This window comes from Trichechus manatus, unplaced genomic scaffold (genome assembly GCF_000243295.1).
Source record: "Trichechus manatus latirostris isolate Lorelei unplaced genomic scaffold, TriManLat1.0 scaffold00244, whole genome shotgun sequence".
Lineage (NCBI taxonomy): Eukaryota > Metazoa > Chordata > Mammalia > Sirenia > Trichechidae > Trichechus > Trichechus manatus.
In genome coordinates this window covers 816199-828220 of record NW_004444180.1, presented here as the reverse complement: position 1 = coordinate 828220, position 12022 = coordinate 816199, and the positions used below count along the sequence as shown (strand labels likewise).

The following is a 12022-nucleotide window of genomic DNA, read 5'->3' as shown; positions in this document are numbered from 1 at the left end:
GGCGGGAAGGCCACGTTGGAGCAGAAGAGACCCAGCAGCAGTTGGCGCTGGCACTCCTCCCACTTGGCCAGCGCGTCCCCAAGCGAGAGGCTGTTTCGCATCCAATTGGGCAGCACCTCGCTGTAGGTGGCGCAGGACAGTGGCACGGAGGGCAATGACCGGGCACGGCGCAGCTCCACCTGCTCCGACAGCCTGCAGCAGGGAGGGAGGAGAGAGGCAGGGCTTGAAAGGGGCCTCGAGGCTGCGGACACTGGGGTCGCTGGCAGGCAGGGCAGGTCACCTGGAGGACAGGTGGCTGCGCAGCTTTCTCTTGGCGCGCATCATCAGGTACTGGCAAATGCTTCCCGTCTGCTCCTTCATCCACCGGATGTCCTCAGGGACGTCGGGCAGCCACTCCAGCAAGCTGGGGGGGGGGGCGCAGCCTCAGGGCAAAGCTGGGCCCACACCCACCCCCCTGGCTCTGTCTATGGCCAGCTTCAGAGACACTGATAGTGTCTTCCCCTGCCCCCTCCGGCTGCCTCTCCTGGGTGACTGTCGCTCACAGACAGACGAGCCCACAGCTCCATCTCCAGCGCCCCCAACCCCCTACCGGATGGTGAATGACACGGCGCTCTCCAGCGGCAGCGTGTAGGGCACCATCATGGCCGTGGCCAGGCGCACGGGCAGCATGTTGGAGAAGATGGTCAGCAGGTCCTTGGGCTCCATGCAGGCCTCCAGCAGGGCTGCGGGTCGGGTGGAAGATGGAAGTTGGCGGCCAGCAGGGATGGGGGGGCCCAGGACTTCCTGCAGGCAGGTGCACCATCCCCTCCCTCTACTCCCCGTCGTGCACCCTCATTGAGCCTGGCGGGCAGGTGCTCCAGGATGTGATCCTCCCCGGGCGGCTGCGGGTGGTCCTCCGCTCGGGTCCTCTCCGAGGCCGCTTCAGCCTCCTCCGCGGTCTCATCTGCCGCTTCAGCCTCCTCCGCGGTCTCATCCGCCGGGGCGCTGGGACTGGCGGAGGGTAGGGCCACCAGGGGGTTGGGCCGGTTCAGAAGGCCTGTTGGTAGGGTGGGGATGGGGACGCAGGATCAGCGTGGCACGCGATGGCCCGCAGGGGGCAGCAGCGCCTAGCCGACCCGCCCACCCAGCCCGCTGCATGGAGGGAGCGGGGCGGGGCGGGGTAGTGCAGCTCGTCCCCAGCGCCCAGGCGCCCACCTACCATTCCGCCGCAGGAAGCGCAGGCCGTCCCTGTAGCCCTGCTTGCACATCTCGCGCATCACCTGGGGCAGGGGGATGGACAAGCTGAAGCAGGGGTGGCCCAGATATGGCCTGTTCTGCAGCCCTGAGTCCCTGGAGTCCCTGCAGACACTTTCCCCATAGGCACACACCTATCTCCATCCTGTAAAGGAAGAGGCTGGACAGGCTGCCCCCTCACCACCTCCCACCCAGGGAAGAGGTCGCCCTCTGTCCCAGACCTCAGGAGAGGCTGTACAGGTCCTGGTCCCCACCCTACCCTGGGCTCTCAGGAGATGCTGGAGGGACCCCACCCCACCCTGGGCTCTCAGGAGATGCTGTAGAGACCCCGCCCCACCCTGGGCTCTCAGGAGATAGCGCAGGGACCCCACCCCACCCTAGGCTCTCAGGAGATGCTGTAGGGACCCCGCCCCACCCTGGGCTCTCAGGAGATGCTGTAGGGACCCCACCCCACCCTGGGCTCTCAGGAGATGCTGCAGGGACCCCGCCCCACCCCGGGCTCTCAGGAGACGCTGTGCAGGGCCCCCACCCACCCTGGGTGCTCAGGAGAGTCTGTATGGAACAGCTGTATGGAACGGCTCTCAGGAGCAGCTGTGCAGGGCCCCTACCCACCCTGGGTGCTCAGGAGAGTCTGTATGGAACAGCCTCCCACCTGACTCTCAGGAGCAGCTGTGCAGGGCCCCTCTCACCCCCAGCACTCAGAGGAAGAGGCAGCGCGCCACAGCCCCAGAGCAGCTCACCATAGGCTCCGGAGGGAAGAGGGCCTTGGAGAGGCGGTAGAGGTTACGCAGGTTGAACTGGATGCTGGTGTTGGTGACTCGCAGCTCGTGGATGTTGGTGGAGCTGTCCTGCGGGCAGATGTCGCTCTCCCCCGAGAAGGGGGACACGGTGATAGTGTTCTTGAGCTCGTAGAGTGGCAGGTTGTCAGAGATGCCGCCGTCCACATACCGCTGCAGGCCAACGTGGACCCATGGTGAGGGGCCTGCAGGCCAAACTGACGGCCACCCTCCTGGCTGCCCACCCCTCCAGCTGCTACCTCGTGTGAGCCTTTCACCCACTGGGCACTGACCATGGCTGGCCTGGGCACTGAGCAAATGGCTGCAAGGGGGGAGGGGGGGCGCCAGGAAGCATGTCTTCTCAGGGCTGGCTGCCTCTGAAGTAACCAGGCCCGGAAGTGAGGCAATAGACAGCCAGTAGGGGTGAGGGCTGGGGTGGGGGGGTGCACAACAAAGCCTTCCTTCTCTGCCTCTTGTCCCACCGCCCAGACACAGGCCGACTGTCATCATCCCAAAAAAGGCATCCCCACGTTGGGCCAGGCAGGGATACTCACCACGCCCTGGAGGGAGGGGGGGATGAGACCACAGTACACGGGAATGAAGGTGCTGCAGACATTGGCCTATGGGGTAGGGACAGAGGGGGCGGTGAGCAGGGGCCTGGGGATCAGACCCCAACCCCAACCTAGCCCCACCAGGGCCCACCTGGATGAGCTCGTCCTTGGAGTTGAAGTGGGATATGATGACGTTCTTGCCGTCCGAGACCCGGGTCAGGGAGATACCCAGGCGCCCGCTGGCCCGCTCGTGGCTGTCAGCAGGCAGCGTCTTCACCAGGCAGCCACGGATGGTCTTCACCAGATTGAAGGAGGGGTGCAGTGGGCCCAGGAACCGCTTCCTGGCCTCCTTAGACACCTCAATGATGTTGGCACCAGCCTCACCTGGGGCAACAAGGCCAGTGAGCAGGGGTCAGGGACCAGCAATCCCGGGCTTAGCATCTAGCACCCTTCCTTCACCCCCCAGCTCCACGCCCAGGGTCATGTAGCACATGGCCTAGGGCAGGTGGCATCCCGATCAGCTCTGGAGGAATCCGGGTTGCTGCAGCCAGAGCCTGGTACACAGTTAGGACTTCTGCCACCTGCCCTTGGGGAGAGAGAGAGGCAGGCCACCACTCCCGGGATGGCAGAGAGGCAGGACTGGCCGGTCGGGGCTGGGACTGCCCTCTGCCTGGTATTTCCCAACTGCCTGCCCCATGAGTCACTGGGCCATGTAGGATGGGGAGACAGCAGTGACTCAACTCTGACCAGCCTCAGCCTTCACCTGCTTGGTCAGCTCCAGCCCAGTGCAGGGGTCCCACAGGCCTGGGGCATGGGGTCAGAAGCAGGGGGGGCCCTACCCCTGAAAACTACATTAACTGTGTCCCCAAGTAGCCAAGAGCAAGTATTCCCCCAACACTCCTTTCAGGAGCCCATGGGCACTGGCTCAGGACACCCTTAGGGGTGGTCAGGCAGCAGGAGGGCCTTGGGGAGGGGCTGAGGGCCATGCCCTCCCCTGGGACCACCTTTCCTTTCGGCCAGCGCCCAGATCTACCACCACCACTCAAGCCACCTGCCGTACCATGGTTGCCCACGCTGCTGGAGACCATGCGTGACAGGAGGCTTATTAGAAGCAGGGTGGGGGAGGCACTTTCTGAGCTGTGTCCTCATCGCGAGTACCAGGGATATAGCTATGTCCTAGGGCATGCATGGGGGCCAATGGCATTGATCTGAAGGCCTCCATGGGGCAGGCAGGAGAGGGTGAGCAGGACCCCAGCAGTGACCCCTCCACAGGTCCCAAGAATGTAGATTTGTGTTCCTTGCTCCCCAACCACCTCAGGACAAAGGTCCCAGGAAGGGGGCAGGAACCCAGCACATGCTTTTGCTGGGCGGAGCACTTAAGATCCCGGTGAGCCCTCTGTCACCTCAGCTGCCCTGGGGGGCTGGGCAGCACAGGACTCCCGGAGGAGTACTCGGCATGCAGTAAACACCACAGCACGTGCTAAGCCGGAAGTGTGTGGGAAGAAGGGCCATCCAGCACACCAGACCCCTGCCCTCCTGGCTGCAGGACCCCTGCCCACAGACTGGAGAGTCCAGAAGCGACAGCCCCTCACCCCCATGGAGTGGGCAAAAGAGAGGGTGGGCCACTGCTGTGACCGAGGCCCCAGGGGGCCGTGCAAGGAACGGGAGAGCTCGGCTGGGCTCCTCCTCCAGAGACCGTCCAAATTGCAAGGACACGCGCCCTCGGAGGCCACATGTGGCCCGGGGCTGTGGCGGTCTGGAGTGGCGTAGTCCCAGGACACAGTGACCGCTGGCACCTGGTCCGACGCCCTGGGGAACCGAAGGCCCTCCCACGACTCTCACAGTCCCGCCCACGGGCTACTTCTCCTTCCAATGAAACCGCTTCTGCCGCAGCTGTCCGCCCCATAACCTTTGCGCCGCCGAGAGGTGGGCACCAGGCGGCAGTCCCAGCCCCAGGAGCTCGCCCGGCCTTCCCCAAGTCCCTGAGCACTTCGGAACAAAACAGACTAGGCCCCGCCCCTGTCCAGTGCCTGGGATTGATCCTCAGGCCGGCGTCCCGGCCGCAGACAGAGGATTCTCGGCACAGTGTCCCATTACACCCGGCCCCGCTCACCCAGGCAGGCCCCAGTGACCAGCGCCGAGGCCGTGAGCGCCCCGGCCGAGGCGCCATAGATGTGCGTGGCGTTGGCCACCAGGAAGGGCGCGTGCTCGCGGAGGCAGGAGGCCACGCCGATGTGGTAGACGCCGAGGAAGCCGCAGCCTGCGAACGAGATGTTCCACGTCGTGTCCCGGGGGAACATCGCGGCAGTCGCCCCGCCGGGTTCCGGGGCTCCGCGGGGACCTGGACAGCCGTCTGCCGCGCGCTCGCCCCTCGCTCGCCTTTCGCTCACTGGAGCCTCGGACCCCGGCCAGCCCCGGCGCAGTGCGGCGCGGGTCCCGCTGCTGCTCTGGTTTGGGGTCCCCGCCGGCGTAGGCACAGACGCTGTTCCGGGCGGCTGCGGAGGCGGCGTTATCACCGTGGGGTGAGCGGTGGAAGGGGGCGGGGGCGGGGGCGGGGCCGGGGCCCGCGGACCAATGGGGGAGCGCGGGGGAACGGCCACGCCCTCGGGGCGGTCCCGGAGCCCCCGCGGCCGGTCCCGCCCACCGCCCTGTTCCTATTCCCGGGCTCTCGGGCCCCTCCCGCGGTGCCGAACTCTGAACCGCGACGCCTGTGGCCGGCCCCGATACGCTCCCACGCACCCTGGCCTCCACCGGCCCTTTCCCGCTCCCATCGTGGGCGGCTGAGGGAAGGGCCTCCCTAGCCTGGAGTTGGGAGTGCTCGCAGAGTGGGCACCCCTCCCGTCGGAATCCTCCTGCTATCTCCATCCCATGAGCTCGCCCAGAGGGCAGTGCACGCCGACAGCACCCACGAGGGCCTCCACACCTACACGCAGACCACAGACTCTCCCGGTCCCCGGAAGCCCCGCCATACACCCAGACTCCGACCCGTAAACACCCCCGCCAGGGTGAATGTTAACACCCCGGAGGTGACACCAGGCCGCAGACGCAGCACCCTGACATCCAGGTCTCCGCCCGGACCCAGCCCTGTGGGCCTTAGTACCTGGACCACTCACCTGGGTCCGACCCTGGCTCCTCTAGGCTCCTCAGGCTGCGGGGTCCACTTGGGTACGGATCTAAGTACGAGGTGGAGGCCCCGGACTCCACCTGCCCCGCCCCCGCTAATTACCCCAGCAGGTGGAGCACTCCCTGATGATGGCGCTCTCCTGCCGCCTTTCTGCATTTTTCCCTGGACTGCGGAGCAGGCTTAGCCTGGTTTGGGTTCAGAAGCCAGCCCTGCACCCCACCCCAACACCCCAAACAAGGGGGTCAGGGCGTGTGTCTCACCAGGATCACATTCCCCTGGGAGGCAGAGGGTTGGGGCAGGGCTTGGCGCTGCCCTTTCCCGGGACTGGCTGAAAGAGCCACAGAGCAGGGCCTCCCGAGGACACAGCCATCTGGGGTCATGCTGTCCAGTCCCCAGCCTCAGTGCTCCCAGTCACCCCACACTGAGCACCTACTGTATGCCCATGACAGGGACAGACAGGGTAGAACAGCGGTCAGGTCAGTCTAGGCCCCAGCTCCTGGGGGGAGGTGGCTTGTTCACACAAGCTCAAAATGAGGCGTGAGAGGAGATAGGGGGCTGGGAGAGCTTTCCTGAGGTGGTGACAGTGAACTGAGCTCCGAAGGATAAGCAGAGGTAACCAAAGAAGGGCACAGAGCCACCAGGCAGCCAAACAGCTTCTGCAAAGGCCCTCAGGGTGCACGGTTTGGGGACCGGGGAGTCAGTTCAGGCGCTGGGCAGTAGAGAGGGACTATGTGACTGGATTTGACTTAAGAAGACCCCCTCCTTTTCTCTGCAGATAGGACCCTGTCTTAGCTACCTAGTGCTGCTATGACAGAAATACAAGTGGGTGGCTTTAACAAACAAATTTATTCTCAAAGTTTACGAGGCTAGAGGTCCAAATTCAGGGCTCCAGCTCTAAGGGAAGGCTTTCTCTGTCGGCTCTGGCAGAAGGCCTTTGTCTCCTTTCAGTCTCTGTGGGCCCTGAGTTCCTTGGAGCTCTCCATGTGTCTTGGCATCAAGCGTCCTCTGGGTCTAGGAGGTTCTCAGCACAGGGACCCCAAGTCCAAAGGAGGCACTCCTCTCCCAGCTCTTCTTTCTTGGTGGTAGGAAGTCTGTCTCTCCCCTGGCTGTCTTCTCTCCTTTTATCTCTTGTAAAATAAAAGGTGATGCAGGCCACACCCCAGGGAAACTTCCCTTTCATGGATCAGGGCTGTGACCGGAGTAAACCAAAAAAAAGAAAAAAAACCAAACCCATTGTTGCCTTCCAGTAGATTTCGACTCATAGTGACCCTATAGGACAGAGTAGAACTGCCCCATAAAGTTTCCAAGGAGCATCCGGTGGATTTGAACTACCAACCTTTTGGTTAGCAGTGACCTGAGTAAGGGTGTTGTATCCCACCCTAATCCTCTTTTAACATAACCTAATCTTGCCTCATTAACCGCAGGGATTAGAATTGACAACACATAGGACAATTACATCAGATCACAAAATGGAGGACAACCACGCAATACTGGGAATCATGGCCTAGCCAAGCTGACCCATTTTTGGGGGACACTATTCAATCCATAACTGATCCCGTCCCCCAAATGCTTTGGATGTGGGTATGGCCGACAGGTCCACTGACCAGGAGGGACGGTTGGGGGTGCTGTGGAGTGTGTGGCCGGATCAGGATGATTGATGCCGCTGGAGGCAGTGGGGGTGGAGTATGTGGAACAGGGGCATGGGGCAGACCCAGAAGTCCCCAAGGCCAGCCTGGGAGGCCTGAGGGGGTGGAGGGGCGCTCCGGATGCTTTATTCATCAGGGGACCATTGGAGGGACCATCAAGCGGGAAGCTGGACAGCGCAGACTGAGCCAAGCGCCTAACCCTAACCCCAGCCTCCCTGCCTGCTCAAGGAGAGGCCTGCAAAGGCTGCAGAGCAGGCTCCACCCCAGAGTGGGCTGCTGCCCAGCCACAGGGGAACCTCTGCCCCCATTTCCACACCCTGTTGGGGGTTTTTTGGGTACATATCCCCTCCCTCGGGGCCCCTGGGATCTCAGCTAAGAGGGCTAGGAACAGAGCAACAGTTCCCAGAATCCTGGATGGGGGTGGAAAGTGTCACCCCCAGCTGTCCTCTGTCCACTTGTCACCAGGAGCAGGGGGCTCTCCCCCAGGCCAGTGTGGGCTCCAACGAGCAGCCAGAGGACCCTCCTGATGCCTGCTGTCAGATGTGCGATGGTTTCGCCAGGCGGGGTGTCACAGGCCCCTGCCGTGGGGCCTTAGGTCCCCTTCCTGAGTCTGAGCCTGGGCGGGTGACATCTGTGCCCTGGATCCCGAGTCCGCATCTCCGCCCTGTGTGTCCACAACCTCACTCCTCTCGCCGCGCTGGTACACAGGGCTGCCAGCACCCCCCGCCCCCAGGGCAGGTTTTGGGTTGCCTCTACCCCTCATCGTCCATCTGCTCGCTTCCGCCCACCTCTGCCCTCAAAATGGTCCCAGGCCCCCTCCATTCCTCATCTGGACTGGGATGGAGCAGAGCCCTGGTCTCTCCCACTCCTGCAGCCCCCACTCCTCTGATAACTACTGGGGCCCCTTCTTCCACAGGCCAGTGGCTACTCTGTCCCTTCCCCTCACACCCACCCTGGGTCCTCTGCCTAAACTCATACCTGGACACCCTATTCTGCTCCTCCCTCCTTCAGGCCTCAGCTCCCTAAGGGAGACGCCAGTCATCACCCCCCACCCCCCATCTTGTTTGTTTTTGACGCCGTCTGTCAGAGAACTGCTCCATAGGTTTTCAGTGGCTGTGACCTTTCAGAAGCAAATCGCCAGGCCCAGTCTCCCAAGGCACCTCTGGATGGCTTCAAACCACCAGCTTTTTTCCTAGTAGAGTTCAGTAACATTTTGTGTCACCCAAGGACACATTTGCTGTACTGATTATTTTTCGTCTTCCCACCAGAGCAGCTCCCAGCCGTGTCCCAGAACAGAGCCTGGCCCACAACGTGGCCCACGCACCACAGCTAGTAGAGAGGCAGTGCCTACTGGCAGTGGGGGAACGGAGTACCAGCCGGTGGGCAGAGGCCTGCAGGGCCAGAGGGGGCATGGGCTCTGCCCTCTGCCCCACATTCTGGGGAGACTCTCCTCCTGGGGTCTCCCCGCTCAGTTCTAACAGGACTCACTGCCCACAAGCCACTTGCTCATCTGCCCAGCAACGTACTGCAGGGGAAACTGAGTCACATGGGCGTTAAGGTGGAGCAGGGATACCAGCTCAAACAAGAACTAGATCCCCGCAGGTAACCCACAGCACTGGGCTAGAGTGCCACTAGCTCTGGGCATCCAAGGAAAAGGGCAAGTCCACCCAAACAGCATCGGTCGTCTTGATGTCCGTATCTATTCCCTCGGTGTAACCCTGAAGACTGTGAGGGTCCTCAGAAACAGGGCTGGGGCCAAAGGGGTCTCATGCCCACTCAGAAGCCTGCTCAAGGCTTGACCACACCCAATATTCACAGAAAGCGCCCCCCATCAGCTGTGATGCCCTGGGCTCCCCTGCTCAGATCCTAGCTGCTCATTTTGCAGAGACCCTCATTGATCTCAAGACCCCACCCCTAGATCCTTAAGCAACCGCCTTCCTCAAAGCTCTGTTGTCCCAGGAGAATCCTCCTCCATATCCCACAGACAAATGGCTTCCTGACTGCCCGCTGTACCTCCCCCTAGCCCACAAATGCCATTGGACAAAGTGCCCCCAGAATGCTCAACAGATACGTAAAAAGGCTTTATCTGCAAGGAGCGGGAGTTTAATCAAATAAGCCAAAGCCCATGTCGTCATCCGACTCTTCAGACTCCTCCTTTTTCTCCTCCTTCTTCTCCTCTGCTGCAGAAAAAACAACAAAGGCGGTGAAACAGCTCTCTCCGTTAATACCAGGACTCCCAACTGAAGCCACCTCTGGAGCCCCTGCCCCTGTGCTCCCCCCGCACTCACCTGCAGCTGGGGCCGAGCTGGCAGCAGGAGCTGCTGAGCCAGGGGCAGCAGCGACGGCCACAGCACCACCAGCAGGCATGCTGGCAAGCTTGCCAATACCTGAACCAGAGAGGGAGACCAGACCAGAGCCCAGGGTGAGTTTCCCAGAGCCTGGAAGGCAGTTTCACAGGAGCCGAGGCGAACGGTCAGCGGTCAGCAACACACGGGGCCCAAGCATCTCGTGCCAGTGCCTGGAGCTCCCCTCCCAGAACAGCAGGCTGCCACCAACCCCCCGGGGACAGGCCCAGATTCTCCTTTATAGTCTGCCAAGGACTCCCCTCCCCCAACCCGTCCCAATACGGCAAACTTCTATCACGGAACTTGGCTTCTAAGAATCGTTTCCAAGAAACTCAGACCCACAGCAGTACATTAGACAAACATGTTTACAACCAGCTGCTGCCCCCGTGTCCACGTCCTCGGCCACCATGGTGAGCTCATGGATCAGGCCGTTTGCTGAGCTGACCTTGCCAGGTCACCTGACAGTAAGCAGCTGCCCCGACAGCTCGACTTCCAAGCAAGTCCCAGCAGCCCCAGCCTGACGTCACCAGAAACGCATCTGGGCAGCGAAGGGGAGCAAGAGCCTACGTCCATGTCTGGTACTCCTCGTGTCTGCTCCCAACCCTGCCCACAGGGACCATGTGGTGAAAACAATTTACAAAGGATCTTGTACACCACGTCCCCAAGAAACTGCTGGCTTCAGGGAGATCCTGGGAAAAGGGCTCAGGGTAGCTGAGTCCCGGAGGCGGCTCCAGCTCCTGGGAGTGTCTAGAAGCACCCGTGGAGTGAGCCCACTGATCCCTGCTCACTCCTCCGGGTGAGGCTTCTAGGGTGCTCTGGTCCACAAGCGAAACCTGGCAGGCCACAGGCTGGCCAGCAGGGATTAGGATGGACCATGAAGACCACAGCAGTCCCAGAAATGTCCCCCTACAGATACACTCACCCTGGGCAATGACGTCTTCAATGTTTTTCCCGTTCAGCTCGCTGATGACCTGGAGTAGAGAACCAGAACCAGCAGTTACTACAGAGACCTCTGGGGGCAGGGCAGGGCCGGTTTCAGGGGCGCCACACTGGTACATGTTCGGAAGCCTCTAGACCTGTACTGCCCACATGGGACTACTGAGCTGACCTGTACTGTGTGTGGGAAACACACATGGACTTTTCCTAGGACTCAGTACAGGTAGTTCCCAACTTACAACACATTCTGTTCTGATCACTGGCTTAAATCTGATTTTTTTTTTTTAACACGTTTTCATTATTGCCTGCTATGTGACAATACTTTGAAGAGTAAAGTATAACAGTGAACATCTGAGTGAACACCTGAGAATAACATCAGCACATTACACACTGCAATACTGACGTATACAAAACAAAAAACGGCAGTAAGTGTGACTCTATTTCACTAGCGTACATCTTAACTTGGAAACTACCTGAATAGAATAAGAACCTACAGATAGATAAAAATATGTCCTTGCTTACACTACCTCCACGCAACAATACTTCAAACACCTTGGGGTCACTAAAATACCATTAAAAATAACTTCCCCATTTTTCCCTTTTTGGTTAAACCTGGCTACAAAAAAATTGTAAATTACACGCCTGACTTGCATTAAACTCCTAAACCACGCTGGTCAGGCCCTTGCCTATCGCGCCCACTTTTGCAACCCTGGCGCTGTGTGAAGGCCACAGAAAATCTACCTAAGAGATGACCACCTGGACTGGCACAAGACTCCCCTCAAACCCGCAGGCAGGTCATACAACGTTTCCCCGAAAGTAAAGCTCAGACCCGACCGGAGAGGTGCCGCCTGTGTGCCGAGTATCGGGCCGGAGCAGCTACCTTGTTGAGCCGGTCGTCGTCGGCCTCGATGCCCACGCTGTCCAGAATTTTCTTGATGTCCTTGGCGCTGGGGGAGGAATTGCCCCCGAGGGCGGCCAGCAGGTAGGAGGCAACGTAGCGCATCCTGAAGCGAGGGAGACAGGGCGCGGCGGCGTTACCGGCGGCCTTCCGTGCCCCCCACCCGTGGGGCCAGAGGCCAAGGAAGGAAGGCCGGCGTGGCTCGGCCCGGAGGCCCCTGCCCGCCCCAGGGGAGCCTGCCTGCTCGTGACCCGGCGCGCCGACCGCGCCCTACCGGCCCCTGCGCCGAGGTCTCCGCCCAGCAGCCCGGCCGGCCTACTCACTTGGCGGCGGCGGACAGACCTCACGCGTGCGACCTCGACGGCGTCAGAGAGGGAAAGGAAAGCGCCGGCGCAAGGGCGGGATTAAACCGCTACCCAGAAACCTCTAGGACGCGCGCGGAGCCCCCGGGGGCGCCTCCGGGTGACGTAAGGGACGCTCAGCCAATGAGGACGGAGGAGACGCTATTGCCCC

At 61.3% G+C, this 12022-nt stretch overlaps 2 protein-coding genes and 1 non-coding gene across 4 annotated transcripts in view; all 3 read right to left on the bottom strand.

Moving 5' to 3' along the window:
* PNPLA2 (patatin like phospholipase domain containing 2) overlaps window positions 1–5039 on the bottom strand; it is a 5647-nt gene extending 608 nt beyond the window's left edge. The window contains exons 1-9 of the mRNA XM_004389415.2: window positions 4674–5039; window positions 2712–2944; window positions 2564–2629; window positions 1974–2183; window positions 1199–1259; window positions 830–1036; window positions 590–722; window positions 281–403; window positions 4–192 (exon numbers count right to left, since the gene is read on the bottom strand). Of these exons, the coding sequence (XP_004389472.1) occupies window positions 4–192; window positions 281–403; window positions 590–722; window positions 830–1036; window positions 1199–1259; window positions 1974–2183; window positions 2564–2629; window positions 2712–2944; window positions 4674–4860 (1409 nt within the window). The 5' untranslated portion in view covers window positions 4861–5039. The remainder of the gene's footprint in view (window positions 1–3; window positions 193–280; window positions 404–589; window positions 723–829; window positions 1037–1198; window positions 1260–1973; window positions 2184–2563; window positions 2630–2711; window positions 2945–4673) is intronic.
* Window positions 5040–9378: 4339 nt separating this feature from the next.
* RPLP2 (ribosomal protein lateral stalk subunit P2) lies at window positions 9379–11945 on the bottom strand. Of its 2 annotated transcripts, none has more exons than XM_004389381.2 (5): window positions 11833–11941; window positions 11492–11615; window positions 10598–10646; window positions 9619–9717; window positions 9379–9510 (listed from the first exon to the last, which is right to left on the bottom strand). In XM_004389381.2, the coding sequence occupies exons 2-5, from the start codon at window positions 11612–11614 to the stop codon at window positions 9434–9436; spliced, it is 348 nt and encodes a 115-aa protein (XP_004389438.1). In that variant the 5' UTR covers window position 11615; window positions 11833–11941; the 3' UTR covers window positions 9379–9433. The 2 variants fall into 2 exon arrangements, with proteins under 2 accessions (XP_004389438.1, XP_023580178.1); XM_023724410.1 differs by having other exon boundaries at window positions 9405–9507; window positions 11833–11945.
* On the bottom strand, window positions 10417–10550 carry LOC111819012 (small nucleolar RNA SNORA52). The gene has a single exon (XR_002822821.1). It is a non-coding gene; the product is annotated as a small nucleolar RNA SNORA52 (small nucleolar RNA).
* Window positions 11946–12022: the final 77 nt, after the last annotated feature.